Consider the following 25490-nt stretch of genomic DNA (forward strand, 5'->3'; position numbering starts at 1 on the left):
AGAGGAGGAAGGTCCGTGTCAGAACACAGAGGTCGTGTGTGGCTGGGGCTAGCTGCGTGGAAAGGTGTGCCCAGGAGAAAGGGCCGAGGGGCGGGTGAGTAGCAAGATGGGGTTGCTGGTTTGGGGGATGGCAGGGCAAGAAGCAGCCCCAGAACCATAGAGCGAGGCCACCTGCCTGCGACCTGCTGGTCTCCGGGGACACTGTCCTCTGCTTCTGCCATCCCCACGAGCTGTCACCTTCACAGCCCTCCCGGCACAGCAAGGACTTCAGGGAAACTAAACAGTGGAATGTGATCCCCCCATTTCCCCCCAAAAATGTGTGTGTGTGTGTGTGTGTGTGTGTGTGTGTGCGCGCGTGCGCACGTAAGAAAGAGTTCTGTGCTGAACAAGGAGACAACCAAATTTGGGTTAGAAAGAGGAAGAGTTTTCTATACTGGTTACTTCTAAATAATTGCTCTGTTATTCTTCCTAGGATTTTTATTTATTTTTTAACTGCCGTGTTACGTTGAATTCTTCCAGAAGCAAACCTTAAGTCAAGGATTTTAATGCTCCCAGGAGTACCAGCTCTCCGCCCGTGGCTCTCCTCCCTGCCCCTGGCCGGACCAGAGAAAGACACTTGTTCCAGGAGACCTTTGGCAGGTGCCGTGTGGAGGACACAGGGGCACCGACAAGAACCTCTTCTTACATTTCTAACTTTTTGATATTTTCTGAAATTTGTACATTGAACATCTTATAAGAAAAACTGTATCCACTCAGAAAACAGCAAAATATACGTGCCCATTACGTTGCCAGAGTTTCTGAATGGAGAAGACCATGTTTAAATTTAGCCTAGGGGTGCCTGGGTGGCGCAGTCGGTTAAGCATCCGACTTCAGCCAGGTCACGATCTCGCGGTCCGTGAGTTCGAGCCCCGCGTCGGGCTCTGGGCTGATGGCTCAGAGCCTGGAGCCTGTTTCCGATTCTGTGTCTCCCTCTCTCTCTGCCCCTCCCCCGTTCATGCTGTGTCTCTCTCTGTCCCCAAAATAAATAAACGTCGAAAAAAAAAATTTAAATTTAGCCTGTGATCTGAGCGATATTAAAGGGTTGGTCACTTTAGCCAGTGATGACACTAAGTAGAATTTTATGCTAATTGAACATTTCTACTTCAAAATTCAAAGTGTAGGGGCGCCTGGGTGGCTCAGTTAAGCATCAGACTTCGGCTCAGGTCATGATCTCACGGTCCGTGAGTTGGAGCCCCACGTCGGGCTCTGGGCTGCCAGCTCGGAGCCTGGAGCCTGCTTTGGATTCTGTGTCTCCCTCTCTCTCTCTCCGTCCCTCCCCGGCTCACGCTCTCTCTCTCAAAAAGAAGTAAACGTTAAAAAAAAAAAAATTCAACTTGTATTAGTTTGCTCTGGCGTAAGCAAGATGCAGTGTGAACAAGATCAAGCAGCCGTGCGGGAAGCTGAGAGTTTCACCAGGACACGTGAAGACAGACGTCCTGGGTCTACTGCGGGCCGGAAGCATGGCAAACAGCGCGTCGGGATCCATGGGCTCGTGCGGGAACACTGAACGGAAACAAACACGGGTGTGGTGGCCCCGCGGGGACTCGAGACTGCCTGATGATAAAGAAACGGCAAAGCAAAGGCGGCAGTGAGAAACCCTACACAACTCGTGAACTAGGCGTAGCTTCTGCGGAGAGGGGAAAGCGCCCGCGGAAGCCGTACGTGCTCTAATCCCAGAGCGTGCAGGTGCCACATGCTGCAGACCGGGAAGCATCTCCTGACCCAGGAGAACCCTGAACCCGGGGAGAGCCTCAGAAAGAACACGATTTGCTAATGAAGACCAATGACGCCTCCGAAATACAGCCACAAGCAGAGGTGGCTTCACGTTACTCAAACGCAAGAGCTGACCTCCGGGGCCCGCCCCCGGGAACGGAGGTTTGATAAGGACTTTGGTAATCAGGAATGTGATTGATAACCAGGATGAAAGCCACGGCGTTAATAATAAAGGGATCAATGACACAGACAAATATATCTACAGATCATTGCCTCAACTTGAAGCCGGCAAAGGCCCAGATGTATCACTGCTTTCAAATTTATTTATAGATCAGTGTCTTAATGTGATAAACAGTTGGCTTGTAAACTAAAAATACTGAAAACCACAACATAGACCCGTGGCTTTTGTTCCTTTTCTTTACTGCACAAGACATGTCAGCGCAGGTCTGTGACTCGGGACAGCTCCTTCGTCATCTGATGAGTGGTGTCAGATGGCCGCTTACCCTGCGGCTAACCGCTAACGAACGCGACACTCAAGGCCCTGTGGACACCCCGCAGCTCAGAGCCACGGTGCACCAGAAGCCTCTCCCGTGAAGGTGCCCTCCTCCACGTCCAGTCTGACCTGGCTGCTGCAGCCCGGTGCTGTCTGAGTTCTGTCAAGAGGAAAGCTGGACCCGTGGCTCTTGGCTCGGCCGTTCCCTCGCTAATTAATATACCAGAAGGAAAAGACTGAGGACGCTGGCTCTCAAAGTTCCTTTTTGCCCCCATGTGATTGCACTTGGGCGTCCCAGGGAGCCCACTCGGTCGTGCGTTTTGCCCAGCAAGTGAGTGAGTGCCTGCTGCCGGCCAGGACTACAAGTAGGTCCTGGAGGTAGAAACATGGCTGCAGAAAGTTGAAGAACACAGAATCTGAGCTCTCCCCTCCAGTCTGGGAGACTGGGGTGAGCACAGAATAGGGTAAGGGGTGCAGTAGGAGTGGTAAAGGGAGGCAGGAAGCTGTCTCTGGGCAAAGCCGGGGGTGATCAAGCAGAAAGGGGCACTCCAGCCAGAGGGTAGACAGAGAGGCTCAAGACGGAGCGTGTTGCCAAACCTGGGACACGTGGGGAAGAGAGGCCGGGGGGGCTGGGATCGGGGAGACCCAAATGGGCTGAAAGGCCAGGCTTTGAACTTGGTTCTTCAGGGAGCCATGAAAGATCTTAGGGGAACGGCAAGGGGAGATTTAGGTCTAGAGCAAACGCTCTGTCAGCCAGTGGACTGGAGAGAGTCAAAAGGAGGAGACGCTGGGGCCTGTGCAGCACAGCGGCTTCATGGATGGGGAGAAGACTCTGCAGCCGAGGGCCTCTCTGTATGCTGACCTTTCACCTACCAGATGGCAAAGAGGAAACCCCAGAGGCGTCTGTGAAGGAGGTGGGGGACACAGGTGCTCACACTCTCGGCTGCAGCACACACGGGCCCAGCTTTGGGGTTGCAAATTTGGCACTGTGAATTTTTAAATTTTTTTACCTATTTATTTATTTTTGGCATACAGAGAGAGACAGAGCATGAGCAGGGGAGGGGCAGAGAGAGGGAGACACAGAATCCGAAGCAGGCTCCAGGCTCTGAGCCGTCAGCACAGAGCCCAACGTGGGGCTTGAACTCATGAACCGCGAGATCATGATCTGAGCCGAAGTCGGTCGCTTAACTGACTGAGCCACCCAGGTGACCCATTTATCTGTGAATGTTTAAAACACGTGTGTATACTTTCTCTAAGCAATTTCTAGGATGACAATCTGTGGAACATGTGCACAGTCCTGCAGAGACACACACACACACACACACACACACACACACACACACACACAATGTTCACTACAGCATTTTAAAAAAAAAAAATTTTTTTTCAACGTTTATTTATTTTGGGGACAGAGAGAGACAGAGCATGAACAGGGGAGGGGCAGAGAGAGAGGGAGACACAGAATCGGAAACAGGCTCCAGGCTCTGAGCCATCAGCCCAGAGCCTGACGCGGGGCTCGAACTCCCGGACCGCGAGATCGTGACCTGGCTGAAGTCGTACGCTCAACCGACTGCGCCACCCAGGCGCCCCACTACAGCATTTTTAATAGTGCAAAAAATGTGTCCTTAACAGGAAGTAATCAAATATTCCTCATTAGCAGATTGGTTACAAAAATTATGCCCATCGAGCCACTGGAAAGAGTGGAGGATCCAGAATCGATACTCAGATGTCACCATGCCAAGAATCACCCTGGAGGCTGCTGAATGCAGATTCTGACTCAGTGGGTCTGGGAAGGGCCGTGGATGTTACTACATTCCTAACCCTCCAGTAATGATGCTGCCAGGCTCCAGGTCACTGATGTGGGGAGAAGCCTCAGCTGAATCATCTATTGCGGAACAATAGATCCCATTTTGGTAAAAAAAAAAAAAAAAAAAAAAAATCATCATCATCATCATCATAATGCAAGTTGGTATATAAACTGAATATCCAGAAGGAAATGTATTTCTGGAAAGTTAAGCATAGGGTGGACTCCCCCTTCTACATCACACGTGTAACTATAATGATTCCTTTTTTTACGGCGAGCATGAATTAATTTGCATCAGAGAAAAAAGGAATCAATAAATTGATGCACTGAAACAAAAAAGTTTGTAAGCCTAAGTGTTACGGACAGAATGTTTTTGTTCCCCCAAATCCATGTGTTCAAGTCCTCACCCCCAGTGTGATGGTGTCCGGAGATGGGGCCTTGGGGAGGTGACCAGATCAGAAGGGTAGAGCCCCGTGGTGGGCTGAGTGCTTTTACAGAGGGGACCCCAGAGAGCTCTCTCACCTTCCCCCCAAGTGAGGACACAGAGAGGAGAGGCCATCCGTGAAACAGGTTGGGGGGTGGGGGGGCGTGTCACAAGACACCAAATGTGCCGGCACCCTGACCTTGGACTTGCAGCCCCCAGAACTCTGAGAAATAAATCTCTGCTGTTTAAGCACCCCACCCCCGCTCCCACCCCTGTCTGTGGCGTTCTGTTATACTCGCACTAAGACACAGAGCTAAAGGCTATGCTTCAAATTGTACATCATGTTCCTCGTGATAGATCATCCATGCTATTATTTTTAAAAGCTGTCAGGCAAAGCCCCAACTCGCAATTTTTTTTCCAGGCCAGGGGACAAGTGTCTGAGGCAACAGGCTTCCGTCTGCCCTTCAAGGCGACCAGCCTGGGTCGGTCCTGCCGGCAGTGGGGTGAGTCTCTCAACAGTGCAAATCTATCTGGGTCACTCCCGAACAGTCTGCCCACCCCTCCGCCGGAAGCATTTCCCTGGTTTCCTTGTGCGCCCAGAATTAAAGTGAAATGCGGCGCAAGTTGCCACACCTTGCCCGCCCGGCCCCTGCCCACGTGGCCGGCTTGTAGTTTGCACATGCACCCCCACGTGCACACACCCGCACTCTGGTTCTGCTGCTGGCCGGGTGCCCTCTGTCGCCCCAGCCCCTGTGTCATGAACGGACTGTTCTACGTCCGCGTTGCTTGTCTTGGCGACGAGATGGTAAAGGCGCTTTTCTCCCACCGCCAGCTGCGTTCACGAGGGAAACAGAACTCCCTCTCCACCACTCCCTCTCCATCACCCCACTGGCCTGAACGCCTGGCCAGTGGGGTGATGGCGGTTTGTGGGTTTGGAGACACCGAGCTCCTCCAAGTGAGAAGTCGTCGGAATAAGTGCAGAAGGCCTCCCTCGCTTTAGGATTTTAGGGTTGAAAACTACCCCCAAGATTTGCCCACATCCATCCCTCACGGAGTCTTCGAAGCCGTGGCCTCGGAGCAAAGCCACCTCCACCAACAGGAAGGCAGAGCCAGCCAGGTGGCCTGGACGCTGCCAGCCCCGGGTTCAGAGTGATCCGTGAATGCCAGCCGATTAGGGAGGTCACTGACATTTACTGAGCACTTACGATGTGCCACACCCCTTCTAAAGACTCTGCATGAGTGAATGAATGTAATTCATCCGGTTTCTGTCAAAACGGATTAGAAACAATTAGCAGCAGAGAAATGCCTGAACGAGAGAGAAGCGTGGACCCCAGGGCATAACAGCAGAAGCGAGAGCCCTGCAGAGACAGGAGGTGAGGACAGGTGGAGACAAGCTTTCTCTCATCTCCCTCGCACGGCCTCGCACACGGCCAGGGCCTGGGAGGGGAGGCGCCCTGGAAGGCAGAGCTAGGCCGGCACCCCAGCACCTGCTCCAAAGCCCCAGAGCCCCAGGACCAGGGAGCGGGGGCTGCCCCCGGGAGGCCCGTCCTCCCCCGATGCTTCTCTCCGGGAACTTAGTGATGTGGACAGGCGGACAGCGCCTGGATCTTTCCACACTGGAGCTAGTTCGTCAGACACAGCCCCAACCTTCAGCCTCCGAACTACTCATTCCCAGAGCGCTCGTAGTCCCGGCAAACAAGCCCTCGCCGCAGCCCCAAATACAGATGAGAAAGGGGACAACTAGCAACATGGGTCATAGAGTGAGGGTGTGACGGACCAAGAGCCTAGAGCCGCCTGGCAGGGCCACTGAGGGAGAACAAGAGAGGAAGAGCATACGTTCTGCTACAAAACCAAAGACAGCAGGTGTTTGCTTAAACCTCATTATTTTTATAATAGCCCCGTGGGATAGGCACGATCATCATCCCATTCTGCAGATAGAGAAACTGAGACTCAGATAGAGAAGCTGAGCTCAGTGAGGCTGAAAGCGTGAAAGCGTGAGGTCAGGATCTGAACCCAAGCCCCAGAGCCCCGGCTGTTGAACACTCCGAGTTTTGAACTTTTATTTGCTTGTCTCTGGTCCTTCCTGAAGTTTTTTTCTCTTCACCTTTAAGCCATGAGTACTGTTCTTCCCCTCTACTGCACTGTTTCCTACTATAAACCACCTAGTAACAAAGTACCACAAACTGGGCAGCTGAAAACAACAGAAACAGGCTCATTCCTAAAGCTGGAAGTCGGAAATGGTGGTGTGGGTGGGGTTACTTCCTTCTGGGCTCCCAGAGAGAATCTGTTCCAGACCTCTCCCAGCTGCTGGCGGTGGCCGACCAGGTGGAGCTCACCGCCCTCTCCCTGTGTGTGAGCCCGGAACAGGCTGGGAAATCCGGGAAGACCTCCTCTTACCTTTCCTTCGGCTGAAGTATGACTACCAATCAGTGCTATATTAGTTTCAGGCGTAACCTCCTCTTGATCACAGCTGCAAAGACCCTATTTCCAAATAAGCTCACCTTCCCAGTCTCTGGTAGACACGAATACTTTCATCCCAGGACACCGCTATTGAGAGAGAAATGATAGAACATCGCCCCATGAAGTACCAGGCAACCCTAATAAATACGGAGGTGAGCCATTCCACTGTAGTGGAGGGATGGGAGGCCTGAGCTGGAGTGAAATAAGCAAGTGTCAGAATCATCAGCTTGGATACGTTTCCCCTGTAAAATGCCCACCGGAAACGACATTAACATTTTCCCTACGGATCTATGAAAGGCAAGCACGTCTGAAGAGTCGCGCCATCCAGACAACCACACTTAACTCCTGTGACATAGGCCGTAGGGTTTCATTCATTAAATGAGAATGTACCTGCGTGCTCAGCACACAGATTTTCCAGCATTTGCCGAGCTAGCGGAGTTCCCTGCGCTGCCGCCCTCCCGCCAGCAGGGGACACCGCCCCGTCCGGCTCAGCGCCGGCTCTGCCCGGAAGTCCCGCCCCGGCCGGAAGTTGGAGTAGGAGCATCCAGGAAAATGGCGGCGTCCGCAAGTGCGGGCGTGACGGGCCGGCGTGGGCGAAGGGGGCGCGGGCAGCACGGACGCGGGGGGCGCCGCCGGCCGGGGGGCGGCACGGAGGGGGCCCTGAAGCGGCTGAAGCTAGCGGTGGAGGAGTTCGTGCAGGCGACCTCCGAGGGTGAGACCCCCGGCGGCCCGGCCGGGCCCCGGGCGGAGGGGCGCTTGCGCCGGGGCGGGAGGAAAAGCCGCAGGGAGCTGAGGAAGGAGAAGCGGCACCTGAAGAAGGCGCGCCGGCTGCAGAGGACTGCGGACCCGGCGAAGGGCCCGGGCCCAGGCGGCGGCGGAGCCGGGGGAGCGAGTGGCCTTCGGGCGGAGGGGGCGGAGGGGGCGGAGGGGGAGGGCGGCCGGCGGTCCCCTCGTCGGGTCCCGGCGCCCCCGGACGAGCCGCGACCTCCCCCGGCCAAGGGCGCCCGGGCCCGCCCCGAGGCCAGGGGTCTCCCCGGGAGCACCAGACCCGGCGCAGCCGCCGCCGCCCGGAAACGGGCCCTTCGGGCAGCCAACGAGGAGGAGGACCGGGAGATCCGGAAGCTGGAGCGGTGCCTCGGCTTGAACAAGCGCAGAAGGAAGGGCGACGGTGGCTCCGTGCCGCTGAGCTTTGCTCGCGATGGGCTCGACTACATCCTGGGAGCCCTGGGGTCTGGAAGAACTGGCGGCTCGTACGAAGGCAGTAGTGAGGAGGAGGAGGAGGAGGAGGATGTCGGACAGACTGTCCCCGAAAGTGACTTAGAGAGCGACACCGAGGACGAAAGGGAGGAGGAGGAGGAGGAAGAAGAAAAGAACAAGGTGGAAGCGGGAGCGCACAGTGAGCAGGACGACGTGGAAGACATTAAGCCAAAAAAAGCGGCGGAGGGGAGAGCGAAGTGGAAAAGGGACAAAAAGAGAGTCCGTTTTGCAGAAGAAACGAGTGAAACTTCCTCTGAGGACGCGGGCACAGACGCACCAGATCAGGTATCGTGTGGACAACCTAAATTCTCCGGAATTTTCCCCGAAATAACGCGTGGTGGCCGGAGTGGGACAGAAGTGACATATTGGTCTATTGGTAGTTGCTGAGCCAAGTGTGGGTAAATCGGATTATTATGTCTATTATGTTTTTTTAATTTCCATAATGAAGAGTTAAGGGAGAAAACCTTTCTGGAGACTTTTTATATCAGAAGCTTAATGGCCATTCCCACTGGTCGTCCTAAGATGATATCTTCAGCTTACTGCCTCAGTCTCTGAACCTGACTTTGAGTTCCCTCCCCCTGTGCTCTGTTCCCAGTGGGCCTCCGTCATTTTGGCGGGGGGGGGGGGGGAGTCTCTAGCATCCCTGACTCACCTCTGCCCTCCCTAGTCGTTTTCCTGTCCCGCTGCTTCCAGAGTGAATCTTTAAAGCATAAAGCTGATCTACAGCACCCCCTTCCACAAAGTCCTATGTTGAAGATCAAGTTCGGAACCCAGCACCCAGAAGTTGCCTTGGGGGAGGGGGGCACCTCCGCGTGCACCTTGAAGGCAAGGATATGAGTGGAGTGCTTGCACTCTTCCCACGTGTCGCTGTCCCAGCGTTCTGTGCCTAACTAAATGCATTTCTCCCTCCTGCCTGCAGGGCCTGTCTTCATCTTCTCAACGTGTCTGTCTGTCCACGTAGACTTCCCTGGGCGTCTTTCCCCATCCTAAGTGTAGGAGCCAACGCTCTCTCTCGTGTCTGTCCCCGGAACCTTAGCACCTGGCGCTCTGTGAGCAGTCTTTAACTGCTGTCGGTTCCTCTCTCAGGACTTGGTTTTTGGACTGTCCCTAACTGTTCTTTCACAGCCTGTTGAGGTATAATTGACACACTGAACCGATGGGTGTCTCAAGAGTAACAGTTTCTGTGTACATAAATGTGTTTTCTCCAACTAAGTTTGAGCTCCCTGACTGGAGGAATCATGCCTTACAAACGTTTGTCCCCTAAAGCCCTCACTTAGGTACCCGGAGAGTGTTGGTCAATGGTGATGATCTGTAACCTTCCCAGTTGATAATCTGGGAAATAGTGAGCAACGGATTGATTTTGATTTGGTCTTGTATACTTAGACACTAGTTTTGAACAAGTTTGAAGTTCTTTTCTTTTCTTTTTGAAGTTATTTTAGAACAGTCTCCCTCCAAAACCGGTGGTGCATTTAATTTCGGTGTTTGTATCCTGCTGTGCTGACCGTAAATTAAGCCCAAGCAGGTGTATGTAGACTGTGGAGCTCTGGTGGGCAGATGCCGGAGGGTCACGGCCAGTTCTGAAGAGTCACAGGGAGAAACAAGGGGACGAGATGTGCCGACACTAACGTCAGTGGCGACACCACCAGGCTGGGGAGTGGGGGGCTCAGGGCTCCCCACGGCATGCAGTACGTTACTGATGGTGATTAAGCAGCAGTGGTCAGTGGGCCAGCCCCTGCCGCTCCGTGGGACTGTACTATGTAAACGTGAGCATAGAAGACAGAAAGGTGGAACTTGTTCAGTGTAAAGTTTTTGTCATTTATTTCTGTCTTTTCAAGCAGAGTGTTTGCGAAAACGATGGAAAGTACGTCCCACCTCACGTGAGGCATGCTGAGGAGACAGTGAGTGGTCAGAAAAAGGAGGGACTGGAAAGACTGAAGAGACACGTCCAAGGTCTCATCAACAGGTAACCTGGCAACACTGTCACCCTGTGACATGAAAAGAGATCGTCTGTGTTCTGAGAACGTAGAAACTTTCCCAGCAATAACCCGTAAGCTGATCGACCACAACGGCCCCTCTCGGTTCCTGTCTTAGTGCAGCCAGATCTGTGCCTTGGAAAGCAGGATGTCCGCCTTTTCTGTTTGGTACTTTGAACCCTTCAGACTCTGAAAGCCACATGGTGGTTCTGAGAAGTCCCAGGACCGGGCCTGGCAGGACTGGGCCTCCCCCTGCACCGGCGCTCCTGGTCCGGAATGCGGGCTTCAGTCCCCTTGCTCGTTACTCGTGGTTGAGAGTGTGTGTTCTGTGCAGGGTCTCACGCAGGGAGCTCCGGGTCCTGCCCACGGTGGAGGCGGGACCCTCCCAGCACCCCACAGCTCTCATGCTAGCCTTTGTGGTCACACCCAGTCCTCCCCCTGCACTCAGTGCTTTGTTTTATTTTGTTTTTAAGTGTCTTAGTTTATTTTGAGAGAGAGGGAAAGATCGAGCAGGGGAGGGGCAGAGAGAGAGGGAGACGCAGAATCCCAAGCAGGCTCCAGGCTGTCGTGAGATCATGACCTGACCCGAAGTCAAGAGTTGGGCACTTAACAGACTAAGCCACCCAGGAGCCCTCATTGCTTTGCTTTTAATTAAAAAAACAAAACACGGTTTCCATGGTAACTCTGGAATTCTACCATACGTGCCATTTTAACGCTCGGGGGCAGCACAGGAATGGTGCATGGTCTTCGTGTACCTGTCCGCCCTCCCCTCTGCCCAGGACACAGAGCAGCCTTTCCTCAGTGTAGGAGCGGAAATCGTTACGCTGGCCTCTGGCCCAAGGTGGAAACGGACTTCTTCCCAACAGTGCGTCCCCACGTGCTAAGTAAGGACAGCTCCCTGCCTGTGCCCGGGACGCTGGATCAGGGCAGCAGTGAAGCTCCCTCGGCATAGCGTCCGGGGTCTTCGAGTCCCGTGTATGCTTCCTGCAGGCAGGAAGACAGTGGTGAGGTCATTGCGGGCTCCCAGAGGATCGCGTGCCGTGTACGGATACACGCGTTACCGGGGCCACCCAAAAGCTGTGGGTCAGACGGGCACGTGGATAGGGTGTAGAGTGTACTGATGACTCTAATTTGTTTAAACGGACCTAGAAAGTAATTCCTGATGAGAAGCGTCATTGCCGCTCTGCCTTCACAACTGCCTGCAGGTTGAGCGAGCCGAGCGTGGCCTCCATAAGTGGGCAGCTGGAGGAACTGTACGTGGCCCACAGCAGGAAGGACATGAATGACACTCTGACGGGCGTCCTCCTGAGCGCCTGTGCCCCAGGCGCGGCCATGCCAGGCAGGCTGGTGATGGAGCACGTGCTCCTGCTCAGCGTCCTTCACCACACGGTCGGCGTGGAGGTAGGGTCCCTCTCCCTGCGTGATGGCTGTGTCCACAGGCGGCTCCGGAAGGCAGGTACTGCTTTGTCGCCACCGCGTCGTCCGAACCGCGTTCCCAAATACTTGGTTTTGTGTCCGGTCCGTTCTGATGGCCCCCGTCGCCGTTAGTTTGCTCGGGCCTGGCGTCTCGGACTTGCCTCCATCGTGCTCCCCGCTCTAACAGAGACTTGCCCCAGATGCTCGGAGCACGGCAGTCCGTGTGGTCTATCTGCTCAGGGGTTCATACTGGGCGCGAGGCCACCAGACTGGGAGTGACGGTGGGTTTGATGACGTGAGGAGACGCGGGACGGGGCCAGGCTCGGAGCCCCCGGGGCCACCTGCGGGCAGCCCGCAGGCGCGTCCTTGCCCCTGGCCCTCTGCCTTAGCCTCAGGGAGGCCGTGCGGTGACCGCTCCCGTTCTGAGAAGTCCTCTTGGGTCACCTCCTACGGTAAAGCCACAACCTTCCCAGGCAGCATTCCGTTTCCCACCTACTTGGAGAATCACCTACCAGAAGTAATCGTTTGTGTTGTAAGGGCCGTCCTCACATAAGACGCCGTGAGTCCCTTCTCTTCACGGTGAAGTGTGCTGGACTCCCTGGACGCCACTCCCGAGTGCCCTGTGTGTGCCGCGACGCGGTGCCCCCGGGGCTTTTCTAGTGCACCCCAGGCCTCCTGGGGTCACACCGGTGCCCTTCGTAACCAGAAGGATTTAACACAGACGGTAAGTGGAGTTCCGGTAACAGCCGTAGACCCCGAGCAGCCACAGCATGTAGGACCCCCTGGGTCGGACGACATGAGGCGATGGGTCCCACGTGTCATTGAGACCCCCACGCACGGTATGGAGGACACCTGGAATGGCTCGTCCCCAGGGAGTCGTCACGATGCTTAGTGGACAGTGTCCACTTCTGCCAGCGGTTGACCAGCTGTCCGGACTGGGTCCGTTAGCTTTTCTTTCAGTTCTTGAGAAGGACCTCCTCGCAGGAATTCGTGGGAGAAGAGTCTGTCACAGACCCCTGCTGCCAGTTACTGAAAATAAAAGTCAGTCTTGTGCAGATTTGCTTTAAAATCTCCAAATCAGGAGCGCCTGGGTGGCTCAGTCGGTTGAGCATCCTAAGTCATGATCTTATGGTTCATGAGTTCGAGCCTCGCATCGGGCTCTGTGTGGACAGCTCGGAGCCTGGAGCCTGCTTCGGAATCTATGTCTCCCTCTGTCTCTGCCCCTCCCCTGCTTTTGCTCTCTCAAAAATAAATAAACATTAAAATTTTTTTTTTTACATCTCTAAGTCAGAATTAAGGCATATTCTTTTTTTTTTTTTTTTTTTTCAACGTTTATTTATTTTTGGGACAGAGAGAGACAGAGCATGAACGGGGGAGGGGCAGAGAGAGAGGGAGACACAGAATCGGAAACAGGCTCCAGGCTCTGAGCCATCAACCCAGAGCCCGACGCGGGGCTCGAACTCACAGACCGTGAGATCGTGACCTGGCTGAAGTCGGACGCTTAACCGACTGCGCCACCCAGGCGCCCCTTAAGGCATATTCTTAAGTAACTTTAGTCACATGAATGTTACTCATATTATAGTAATTGTATTTTGTTCTGAAGATATTAACTGGAATCTAAAATTTTGACAAATGTTGATATTATTCTGTTTGTGTGATTGAAGACATACTTAAATATGTTTTATGCCTGAATTTTTCTTGATGTCTGCAGAATTCTACTTTCTGTCTTGGATTATATTTGAACGGGATGTAGCATTCACCACGGGGTGCCCCTTCGGAGTCACCGTCAGCATCCCAGGCTGTCCTCCCTCGGCTGCTGTGTGGACACACTTCCCCACGGGCTCTGTGTCCCTGCTTCTCTTGCCCCCTCCAGCCTTAGCTGGAGCCGAGCTCAAGCTGCAATAGAGTCTGTAACTTAGTAGCTGTATATTTTCTGTGTTTATTTATTTATTTATTTTTTTTCCCAACGTTTATTTATTTTTGGGACAGAGAGAGACAGAGCATGAACGGGGGAGGGGCAGAGAGAGAGGGAGACACAGAATCGGAAACAGGCTCCAGGCTCTGAGCCATCAGCCCAGAGCCTGACGCGGGGCTCGAACTCCCGGACCGCGAGATCCTGACCTGGCTGAAGTCGGACGCTTAACCGACTGCGCCACCCAGGCGCCCCTCTGTGTTAATTTAAAAAGCACTAGACGTTTAAGTTCGTTGCAGGAGGAAGAAGGATCCCTGAGAAGAGCTTGCCAACATTGATTTTTGCATGTTTGCAGTGATATTTTTTCTGCCTTGTCCAGGTCGGTGCTCACTTTTTGGAGGCCGTGGTGAGGAGGTTTGACACCATCTACAAGAACGGAGGCGAAGACAGAGAGTGTGAGAACCTGTTCACTGTCATCGCCCACTTGTATAACTTCCACGTGGTGCAGTCTCTCCTTGTCTTTGACATTTTGAAAAAACTTATTGGAACTTTCACAGAAAAAGATATTGAACTGATCCTGTTAATGCTGAAAAACGTGGGCTTTTCATTGAGAAAAGATGATGCTTTGTCGCTTAAGGAACTAATCCTGGAGGCCCAGGCCAAAGCCAGCGAAGCAGGTGGCAAGTTCCGGGACCAGACGAGGGTACGAGTGCGTTACCTGGCCTGCTTCCTAAGTGCCTAACTGCTCACGCTGACCAGAGCTTAAAATCAAGTATTTTGGGTAAAATTGCTTTTAATTTCTTAGCGATCCCCGTTGTCTTCTGCCCCACCGGGTTTTGTGGTTTATCTTCAATAGGTGAATGGACTTTTTTCCTACTAAGAACTCAGGTATTTTGTGAATTTCAGAATTGGCTTATTTAACATTTACCCACTGAGAAAACGTTTCCTGAGGAAGGCCATGTGGCTGGGGCTCAGGTGTCAGCCCTTGTGGACTTAGGCAGAGAGAAGGGATCGAGGGGAGCATTCCTGAGGGCGGGGCAGGAGGAAAGGGCTGAGGCTGGCCTCGGGAGGCTTGTAAACCTTTCAGGGACTTGGGATTTTATCCTAGAGGCACCTGAAGGGTTCTGAGTGTGCTAATGCCACTTTCACTACCCCGTAGAAAAGGGGGAGGTGGGGCGCCTGGGGGGCTCAGTCAGTTGAGCGTCCGACTTCGGCTGAGGTCACAATCTGATGGTTTGTGAGCTTGAGCCCCGTGTCGGGCTCTGTGCTGACAGCTCAACCTGGCGTCTGCTTCAGATTCTGTGTCTTCCTCTCTCTCTGCCCCTCCCCTGCTTGTGCTCGGTCTCTCAAAAATAAAAAAATGTAAAGAAAAGGGGGAGGTGGTCAGGGCAGGGAGACACCACTGCAGGGTCCGGTGGGGAGCGGCAGCATGGTCACAGCAGATGTGGGTTTAGGGGTTAGAAGTGGGTTGGAGGGGGAAGGCGACTGTGAAGGAAAGGAAGGGCCGGGGTCACTGCCAGCGGACAGCAGGACAGTAGGAGAGGAGACAGACGCCGGAGGGAAGGCTGGCCCACTTTGGGAGTCCCGAACGAAAGTGCTGGGTCAGCTATGAAGAGGTGCTGGCATCTGCTGGGCAGTGGACAGAGCCTGATGGTTTCAGAGGACCAGCATTCATCTGGGCTGTTGAGGGAGGAGCGTGAGGAATCTCATCGGCCGGGTCCCAGAGTTCCCAAGGAAGCACTTGTCCCTGGGTTGAACGCTCAGAGGTCAAGTTTAAGACAAAAGTCGCTGGAGGCGGGAAGTAGGCTCTGTGGCCTGGGGCTGGGGGGGATGGGGAGTGCTCATATGGGTTTGGAACTTCTTTCTGGGGGTGATGAATATGTCCTGAAATTGATCGGGATAGCTGCACCCCCCCTGAATGTGCTCATACGGTTTTATGTGGATGAGTTTTATGGTGTGTGAATTACTCTCTCGATCAAAAGGTAGTATCGGGGGAAATCTCAGAGAAAGTTACATGAAAAACTTTTCTCTATGACATTATTTCCGATTTAAAAGTTAGAAAAAGAAAAAGACCAGGAATGGGGAAGATGTTAAAATGTAATGGAGAGAGAATAGCTAAGACTGTGGGGTTGGGAGGTGCAGGGGGCAGGTCAGAGGTGGTGGGGGTGGAGGAAAGAACGTGAGATCTTAAGGGGGTGGTTGGGTCCCAGAGGACGTCGGGTATTAAAACACGTAGTCCTCGGAAAAAAAAAAAATTAAAAAAAAAAAAAAACACGTAGTCCTGGAACGCCTGGGTGGCTCAGTCGGTTAAGCGTCTGACTTTGCCTTGGGTCATGATCTCATGGTTGGTGGGTTCGAGCCCCGTGTTGGGCTCTGTGCTAACAGCTAGGAGCCTGGAGCCTGCTTTAGATTCTGTGTCTCTTTCTCTCTCTTCCCCTGCCCCCCCACCGCGCGCGCGCTCTCTTTCTCTCTCCTTCAAAAATAAACATTTAAAAAAAAAAAAAAAAGGAAAACAACAAGAAAAAAACTTGTAGTCCTGAGCAGGAGGGTCAGGTTAGTGGAGACCGTCTACCTGAGGACCAGGCTGGCTCACCGTCCGCGGTGTGCACGGCTGGGTTAGTTCTTTCCATCTCGGGTTTGCACTGTACGAAGGGACGCTTTTGTTTTCGTTTTTTTCCTTAAAGGTTCGGTTTATGCTGGAGACCATGCTGGCGCTGAAGAACAATGACCTGCGCAAGATCCCCGGCTACGACCCTGAGCCTGTGGAGAAGCTGAGGAAATTACAACGAGCTCTGGTGAGGCCCTTGGACTTCTTGCTTGTTCAGAGCTCCTGTGCCTGCCTGAACTCCTCGTGGAACCTGGGCGGTAGTTGGGGCTGTTAGGTGCCACATCCGGTTAGTAAGAGTTCAGGATCCCGGAAGGAAGGTTCGTGTTTCTGTGGTGAGACCTTCTGAGTGGTCTGTGTGCCGAGGCGTCCCTGTGACTTAAGCGTCCCCGACACTTAGCCTGTGGTGCTCGACTCAGCTGCGCGATAGAATTCTCCGATCGCTTTGAAAGAGGCTCAGGCCACGGTCCCACCCAGACCAGTGAGGTCACACCATGGGGGTGGAGTCGGCTGTTGAAGCTCCCTAAGTTCTCCAGATGTGGGGCCACAGCTGAGACCCACTGACCTCCCCCCCCCCCCCCCCCAGCCAGGGGGGGCTTCGGCCCCGACTCTGGGCAGGTCCAGAATCACTGACTCGCAGACCCCAGGCACAGAGCGGTTCTCACCGCCAGCTCCGTGCAGTTGTCCTTGGGACCTGAGTGCAAGCGTCTTCCTGGCGTGACAACTCTCCAAACGGGGCAGTGTGAGAGTTCACGTCTCACTTTGGCATCGTTCCAAACTGGTCAACTATCCCATTGGTCGGTGACCCATCACAATATTCACGAACCAGGGGCACCTGGTGGCTTAGTCAGTTGAATGTCTGACTTCGGTTCAGGTCACGATCTCACGGTCCGTGAGTTTGAGCCCCACGTCAGGCTCACTGCTGACAGCTCGGAGCCTGGAGCCTGCTTGGGATCCTGTGTCTCCCTTTCTCTCCGTCCCTCCCCCGCTCACACTATCTCTATCAAAAATAAACAAACATAAACAAGAAAACAATACAAATCAGAAATCCCGTTATGAACAACAGGCAAAGCCAAGGGTGATGAAAGTACAGACTGGACCAGCTGAAGTGTTTTACAAGCTCCCTCTCTTCACTCAGGTGCGCGGCACCGGCTCAGGCACGGAAACCCAGCTCCGCGTCTCCTGGGACGGCATCCTGAACGCGGAGCAGACCGGGCGCTGGTGGATTGTGGGGTCCGCGTGGAGCGGGGCCCCCATGATTGACCACAGCCAGCAGAAGGTCACGGAGAGGCGGCCCACGGGGACGGTACGAGACCCCTGGGTTCATTCAGAAGCCTTACAGAAACTGTTACCGTTTGCTGATAGAATTGAACTCCGTTTCTGTGGTTTCTCAAGTCCCTGAATACGTTACGTTAAGGACTCAAAAGTTGCATGAGGGAAACACGAAGGCCGAACGCTCACGCTGCAGCTACCAGACTTGAGATGCAGGCAGGGGTTTCCCGGGAGAGGTGGCTACCGGTCTGTTAAGCTTGCATTTCGATGGTCGGAAATCCTCATTTTCTTTGTGTTTTATCATCAACTAAAGTTGACGTGTTACTCGGATTCCCTTTGCTGTCCCCTGACACCCTTTTGGTCCCAGGGTCCCATGTCCTCCTGCGTCGTCGTCCTGGCTCTTCTGGCTGCGGCCACTCCTATCTGGTTTATGTCGTTATTGTCTAGACGGACAGTGGGGGCGCTCCGAGAAGCCCCCCAAAGCAGGCAGTTTTTCTCCTCCTGCGGCCCTCGAGGTCTCCTGCTGCCGTTCTCTCTTTGTGGGGCTCACCCAGGGATAAAGATGTGGCACTCACCCATACATACTTACGTATAACTCACAGTTAAGTTAATCCTCTGTAAAGTCACAGAGACGTACATGTTATCTTTTAGAAACTTAGTAAAGACAGGGAATGAAATTCTCCTTTGCTTAAACATGTGTGGTCTGTGTCTTAATTACCCCTCTTACAGGTTAGCGGGAAGATACTAGAACTCGCCAGGAAGCAGAGAATGAACACCGACGTCAGGAGAAACATATTCTGCACAATAATGACAAGTGAAGATTTTTTGGACGCGTTTGAAAAGCTTCTGAAGTGAGTGTGTGTGTGAACACTTGGACGTGCAGTTTGCTGAGATGCTGTGGAAGGAAGCCGCACAGTTGAGGTCTGCGTCACGGGGTGGAGGGGTCAGAGCAGATGCGCTCGGGGCAGCCGGGCCGTCCTGTTCCTCCCCTGCCTGGCTCCAGGCGTCACCGGCTGCCAGTGGTTCCAGAGTGGAACATGTCCGATATATTTTGATGAAAAGTGTCGGGTGACCAACTGATTCTTCTCAGTGACTGTTGGTTGTCGTAAATCGCTTAGAATCTTCCTATCGAGGTTGTCTTTCTGATTTTTTCTAAATTAAAAACATCCTGGTGTAGTTTCTGTAATTGGTTGTGGTAAGACTCTTCAAGTGTCCGTGAACCCTTACAAAACCCTTCTCAGGAGACGTGATAGGAGTTAACTTTCCTTTATTTGCTTCACACGGAATGGAACTCCCGGGTGCAAGGACAGGCCTGTCCGTGGCACCTGTCCTGTGACTCGCGCCTCCTCTCCTCAGCTCTCCTATACCCAAACTGCCCGGCAGGCTGTGCTCCTCTACGCTTTCGTACTCGTCACCATCTCTGTTCGCAGGCTTGGGCTCAGGGACCAACAGGAGAGGGAGATCGTTCACGTTCTCATGGATTGCTGCCTTCAGGAGAAAAGCTACAACCCCTTCTATGCGTTCCTGGCCGGCAAGTTCTGTGAACACGAGAGAAGGTTCCAGGTAACTCCGTCAGCAGGCCGCCCGTCACCTCTGCTCCGCTCTGTCTTCCTGGACCTGGACCTTCTGTGTGGCTCAGCCCGGCGGGCACAAGTGCCCTGAGTCGGGGCCCGGCTGGGGCCACAGGGTATGCAGGGAACCGGTCCCACGGCCAGGCCCCTCTGGGGCAGAGCCAGGGGACATCGCTGAGGCAGAGTGAAGGGGAAACGATTGCCATGCTGCCTTTTCCTGCTGCAGATGAGGGCATCTGGCGGCCCACGTCTCTGGGGAGGGCCTCCTGGATGCTGCCCTGCACCGACCTTTTCTCCTCCTCCTAACGTTTCTGCCGATTTGAGGGAAAAACGCTGTGCAAACCATGTGTGGGACAGGAGGGCGTGTCGCTCCTGGCTTGTCCCGACTCACCTTGTAAGATACTGCAGACACATGAGTAGTAGAGCGCCTTTGAGTCTATTCTAGCGACTTGTACTAACAGTTTCTTGCGTTTTGACTTTGTTCTTTTTTTTTTTTTTTTCAATCAATCAGATGACTTTCCAGTTCAGCATATGGGATAAATTCCGGGACCTAGAAAACTTGCCAGCCACTAATTTCTCTAATTTGGTTCACCTGGTAGCCCACTTGTTGAAGACAAAGTCACTTCCACTTTCCATTTTAAAGGTTTGTATCACGTGTGGAATTGCTGAAAGCAGTGAAAGTAATAACACAGTTGCTTTTGTTTGGTACCTCAAGAAAATGTGTCTCCTTAGATTCTGACTTAGCTGAAACATGTTTAATTTTATTTATTTTGAGAGACAGTACATGTGTGCAAGCTGGGGAGGGGCAGAGAGAGGGAGAGACAGAGATGGAGAATCCCAAGCAGGCTCCACGCCGTCAGCACAGAGCCCAATGCAGGGCCCAGTCCCACAACCGTGAGATCATGACCTGAGCCAAAATCAAGAGTCGGATGCTTAACCAACTGAGCCACCGAGGCGCCCCAGTTTGTTCCATTTTTTTTTTAATGTTTATCCTGGGGAGAGAGAGCATGAGCAGGGGAGGGCCAGAAAGAGAGGGAGAGAATCCCAAGCAGGTTCCACACCAGCAGCACGGAGCCAGATGCGGAGCTCAGAGTCACAAACTGTGAGATCGAGACCTGAGCTAAAATCAGGAGTTGGACGTTCACCCGACTCAGTCCCCGCCCCCGGCGGCCCTGAGAAGTGTGTTTATAACACCATAGCGCTGTGAGAAGTAGCCGGAGTCGCTCGCGGTGTGAGTGCACTCGGTAGAGGAAGGCACTGTTATGGTTTTGCTCCTCTCAGAGAATCTCGTCTGGAGTTTGGGTCCCCGCGCAGGCCCTAATGATACAGCCGCACGGGCCGCTGTCGAGTCAGGAGGAGGACGGGGCGGCAGGGAGCTGGCGGGCTGCCGTGCGGGGCTTCCGCTTCTCCCTTTGCGACGGACAGACGGCGTCTCTTAAAGCGGAGGGCGCCCCAGCCCTGCCCTGCTTCCGGGTCACGTCCGAGCCAGTGACGTGCAGGTGCCCCGATGTCTAGAGTGGACAGGGGAACCGAGACAGAGGACGTGGAGTTTGAGGTGGCTACCGGGCCTGGGCATCCTAGAAACGTGGACAGTGAGGGAGCCTGAGGGCCAGAGAGGGTGTTCGTGGCCTGGGCTCGTGCCTCCCGCTCCCTGACCCGCAGACAGACGGCCGCTGCGGTTTCCTGGTTGTGCTTACGTGTCCATCCACCAGGGCACCGAGGCAGGTCGACTGTGTCTCTTTCGGGTGTGGAATTAGGTTTAGGCCACTGTACTGAAAACCAGGCACGGAGCCTTCTACCATATTCCGAAAATGGGAATACTGTGAAGTGTGGCGAGGACGTGCCTTCTCGTTGCCGGAGAGACCTTGCCTTCGGTTTGCTCGAGTTTTGAGCTCAGAATGGAGTAGGGTACGATGTTTCCCTGGATTCAGTGGAGCCTAGAGATGTCCTTGAAGCTTGTCCCGGGGTCCTCCCCTAGCCCCGTTCGCTGAGACCTCTCCGGTTCTCAGGTGTGCTGTTGAACTCTTACTGGGCCTGTGTATCTGCGGGTGTCACGTAATGTCATCTCATGTACCGAGTCCTGCACATGGACAGTACTGTCCTGTCCCCGTGCTGAGTATCCTTTTACAGTTCTTTGTGGTTAAGTCAGCATGAGTTTGAAACTCACGTTTCATGCACGTTTATATCTGTAATTCTGTTCTCTGATTTCCTTCTGCACAGTTTTCTGTCTTGTAAGTGTAGCGAAAGTCGTGTCTATTTCTCAGGGAGTATGTATACGTATGTGTGAGCGATTCTCCCCAGACCTAAACTTTGTATGTATGGTTTTAATTTGGGTGTGGTTTCTTTAAGGCAGGGAGATAAGTATGCTTCAGTTCTAGAATTCCTGATTCATAACTTTTGCGCCCATATAAACCCCCAGCGGCATGTTGCACTCGACGAGGGCGTGCAGGCTCCTGCCCTCAGTACGTAACAGGCCCGCGACCCCACCCTTGCTAACAGCTCTTCGTCTTATAAAACTTGGAAGTAGGTTACTTACAGGCGGCAGGTAATTTTTTACTCTAATTATGTTTGGACATCGTTGAAAGAAATGGACTAAATGCAATTTTTTCTCTCTGTCCTGACTCCTGTTAGGTAGTTGAATTCAGCGAATTGGATAAACCCAGAGTCCACTTTTTACGAAAAGTGTTATATATGCTGTTAATGGAAACTGAAGTTGAAGACCTGGCTTCAATTTTTGCAAGGTATGTGCCAGCTTGTTCTGTTCCAACACACTGCGTAATAAATTATTTTCCGTTTTAGCCTTCAGCTCACGTCTTACACGTTAGATTTGGGGAACACGATACCTGCCAGGGGCAAACTAATAACCTCTGACATGTAGAATAGGTTGTTAAGCTCTTACCTGAGAGTTCTGTTCTTTAAAAGCAAAAGCAGTTAGGTTGTGTCTCCCGACGGGAGATCCCAGGGCTGTGGTCTGGGAGCGGCCAGCTCATCGCTGACACACGTTTCTCCGACTCCTTTCCAGAGTGGCTGACAGCCCGAAGCTGGGCATGTTGAGAGAAGGTCTGAAACTCTTCATCAGTCACTTCCTGGTGAAGAGCGTGCAGACGCACGCAAGTGCGGAGGAAGCCAGCGTGCTGAGAGAGAGGGCCGACCTCTCCACAAAGAGTTTGCAAGGCCAGGCTTCCCTGAGGATGTAGTCTGCCAAAGGACGGCAAGTGAGTGGTCATTTGTCTGAAAATGTCCCTTTTAAACCCAAAAGGCTTGTTACTCCACTGACCGTGTGTAAATCCTGGTGGAGATATGCCACGGTCTGTCGTATTTAATATACTGCATTTTAGCTAATTTTTTAATTTAAGGTTATATTGTACTTACGTTTTCACCCATTTTCACGTATATGTATATACAGTGGAGTTGGGAGAAGACGGAGGGAAGAACAGACAGACCCTGGACTTGTTCTCCGAGCCGCGAGACTGGGTCGGGTGTGGGTGTGCAGGCACGGGGTTGATGGTCTCTTTTAATAGACAAAGTAGGCCACTAGGGGGTGCAGTTACAAAGAAGTTGATGCGTGTTTTTGTCTTTATATATTGGTTAGAAGTTCGAAAACCATCAGTTAAGTGTGGTGCCTGATATCTGACTATTTCAAGTGTTGGGAATGCAGATGTTTTGGAAAAGTCAGCAGGTGACGTAAGCCTTGCAGATATCTGTATGACATGATGTGTGTGGAGCTTCCCGCCAGCACTTGGCCTAAAATTGTGACGTGGTGAAGGACGCTCTTCCTGTTTGTGTCTGTCACTTCTACTCATCAACTCCAGATGGCAAAGCACTTTGCTAAACAGCCTTGACGTCACCAGATAGTGGACACTTAGCAGGTGTGGCTTTCGAGCCTGGTTCTAGGAGGGACGCTGTGTGATGAGTGAACGTTTCTGCAGAAAAGACACCCCCGCTCACACGGCAAACTCCGGCCGATCCTCGGAGGGCAAGTGTCTGTTGTTTCTCCAGCTCCTAAGATCTGCTCCACCGTCTTAAATGCTGCAAACTTGACTTACACGTCACCTTCAGTTGTTGAAAAGCCACCAAAACGTGTGTATAGACTAGTGTTTTATGTGCCATAAACCCACGTACCCCGGCAGCGCGCTGTCCTTCAGAGTGGTCCCCGTGGGAGGCTGCACCAGCCGAGCGAGGCCACTCCTGTGCAAACCCCCCTTTTGTCACAGACTTTCACACATCGTCTCCACGTGACCCGACAGCGGTTCGTGTCTGGGAGTCACCGCGTGAAGTCCCAGGCGTCTCCGTGTGTCTCCGTGCGCGTCCCTAAACTAATGGTTTCAGTTTTGAGATGCGCAGGGAACACGGGAGACTTGGTGCTCTGGCCTCTCTCGTGCTCGTCAGCCCCACAGTCAGCAGCCGGTTCTGAACCTGCACGACAAAGAAGCCTGTGTTAGGAGCGTGCTGAGAGCCTCCAACTCTACCGAGGGGCTTTTTCACAGAACGTCTGCTGGGCCGTGACCAGGCTGGACAAGGTCCGTTCCGCTCACGCCACCTGTCTGCGCACGGCGACCCGCGTCCAGAGGTCTTGCTCCGAAGAGAAATGTGCCCGTCGAACTAAACTGTGTGCTTAACGCACAGTCGTTCTGCGTTCGGTGCCAGCTCCTGCCTCCCCGAGGACGCCCGTAACTGACCTGAGGCCATTCTCTGTGGGGGCGGCTGCCAAGATTGAGAGAAGCTTCTCTGCAACAGAACGGTCCCCCCTCATCCGTGACACGCGCCCCAGACCTCAGAGATGTGGATGAGCCCAAGCTGATGTTTCGTAGGAGATAAACTTGTGCAGGTTGAATCCCACTTTTATGTTGTCTTTTATTGTTAAAACAGTAAGAATGTCTCTTTTCCATGGAATATATTTATGACTTAATCCCCGATGTCTGAGTTGTTGAATTTGTACTATGGCAGATTATCCATAAACCTGTCCTTTTTAAGTATAAACGCCTTTTTTAACAAAATATGGGTTGTCACGTGTCAGTATGCTTTAAGTAAATGATTGTATCTTGACCAAAAGCTGTGAGTTTAAATTTGCTTTAAACGTATAGGTCTTTTAAATGCAGTACAATAATCTGCCTTTGAAAAGAATGCAGCCAGTGCTGGGTGTCTGTGAATTCTTGGACTTCTGGTGATGCAGTTTGAGAACTGCTATTGTATTGATGGAATTTATGAAAAGAAGCTGTCTGTAGGGAGTTTTGTCTTTTTTTTTTTTTTTTCCTTTGTAAACGATCTCTACATCCAGCCTGAGGCTTGAACTCACAACCCCGCAATCAAGGGTTGGTTGCCTGTTCCACCGCCGGAGTCGGCCAGGCGCCTGCACGGGATTTCATCTTCAAAGTAGAGACATAAGGAACGAACTTTTTAATGTATTAAAATGTGTAAATAGAAATATTTTTTGTATTTAGACTGCTTGTGAAGGTTTATTTTGAAAGAAGAGGTCTCCTGGTATACTAAGGTCTGCACCTTATCTTTCCATTTTTACGAAATCTACTTAGCATATGGTTTAGAATCCGCCTGAAAAATACATGTGTCTCCCTCCCTCTGAGCCCAAAGACCGAGATAAGGCAAATGAGGCAAGATGTTAACCATTAGTGGATCTGGGTGAAGTTTATACGGACCAACTATTACGTTCTTGCAACTGCTCCGTAAGGTTTAAGTTGTTTTAAAACAGAATTTTGATAAGGCGTTCATAATGCAGATCTCATCCTCCAAAGTTCTAAACTACCCTGTTGTTTTTTTCACAAAATTAAGCTAACAAATCACCTCTGCCTCCTTTGTAAGCTGATTAGGCCTTACTGGGTAAAACAGTGATGCGTGTGTGCGGGTTCCCTCGGACTTGGCGCCTGGGTTCGGAGGAGCCCGGGGCGGGGGGGGCCCGCCGGGGCGGGCGGGGAGGCCCGGTTCACTCGCTGATCACGGTGAGCCGTGCTCGGAGCCTGCACGTGGGCCGGGTGGCAGTGGGCACAGTCCCGAGAGTTGAGCACCCTTCCCACCCTGCCACACGGGAGCGGGCGGTTCGTGCTTCCCTCTCTGTGGCTGGCCGGGTAGCAAGGCCCAGGGTCCTTTCCCGAACCGCTTGAGAGAAAGCTGCATCGTCCCGTCCTGTTTCGCTAAGCAACTCTGTACTTCCTGTGGGCGCCTTCCAGTTGCCAGAGTCAGGGAGTGAACGTCGACGGGAGGCTAGGACGGCCGTCTGCGTGGGCCTTTCTGCTGTTCCCTGATGACCCAAGCTACACTCTCGTTCCCTTCTCCGCGCATCCCGTCAGGAGAACGTGACGTCAGTCTGTCCTACCGATGACAGCTGGGGCTGATGGAGGCCATGTCGTCCGGGGTCCACACCGGCCAGCCGACCGGTCTGTGAGCAGGGCGGGGGAACCATGCTAACCTAGCGTCGCATCCACAGTCACCCCACCGCCTGGGTGAGGCAGCAGTCACTTGCTGTCTGGGGTTCGCTGGGTCACGTTCACGAGCAGCTGGGCCGGTTCCGGGTCAAGCGAGAGGAGCTTCCCGCCACA

General features: G+C 53.0%; 1 protein-coding gene across 1 annotated transcript; it reads left to right on the top strand.

The window, feature by feature from the left end:
- Window positions 1-7485: 7485 nt before the first annotated feature.
- NOM1 (nucleolar protein with MIF4G domain 1) lies at window positions 7486-24381 on the top strand. Its single transcript, XM_040464527.1, has 11 exons — window positions 7486-8475; window positions 10026-10153; window positions 11369-11564; window positions 13871-14194; window positions 16176-16286; window positions 17235-17402; window positions 18098-18219; window positions 18799-18931; window positions 19451-19582; window positions 21571-21680; window positions 21962-24381. Exons 1-11 carry the CDS (start codon window positions 7486-7488, stop codon window positions 22134-22136), a joined length of 2589 nt encoding a protein of 862 aa, XP_040320461.1. The 3' UTR covers window positions 22137-24381.
- The last annotated feature ends 1109 nt before the right edge of the window (window positions 24382-25490 follow it).

Source organism: Herpailurus yagouaroundi, unplaced genomic scaffold (assembly GCF_014898765.1).
Source record: "Herpailurus yagouaroundi ecotype Mexico unplaced genomic scaffold, PumYag 483, whole genome shotgun sequence".
Classification (NCBI taxonomy): domain Eukaryota; kingdom Metazoa; phylum Chordata; class Mammalia; order Carnivora; family Felidae; genus Herpailurus; species Herpailurus yagouaroundi.

What these genes read in the sequence shown, in the direction of transcription:
- NOM1 (XM_040464527.1), top strand. Translation starts at nt 7,486, where the DNA reads ATGGCGGCGTCCGCAAGTGCGGGCGTGACGGGCCGGCGTGGGCGAAGG. An exon ending in AGTTCCGGGACCAGACGAGG is followed by an intron (nt 14,195 to 16,175) that starts GTACGAGTGCGT and finishes TTTTCCTTAAAG; the next exon opens with GTTCGGTTTATGCTGGAGAC. An exon ending in GCGTTTGAAAAGCTTCTGAA is followed by an intron (nt 18,220 to 18,798) that starts GTGAGTGTGTGT and finishes CTCTGTTCGCAG; the next exon opens with GCTTGGGCTCAGGGACCAAC.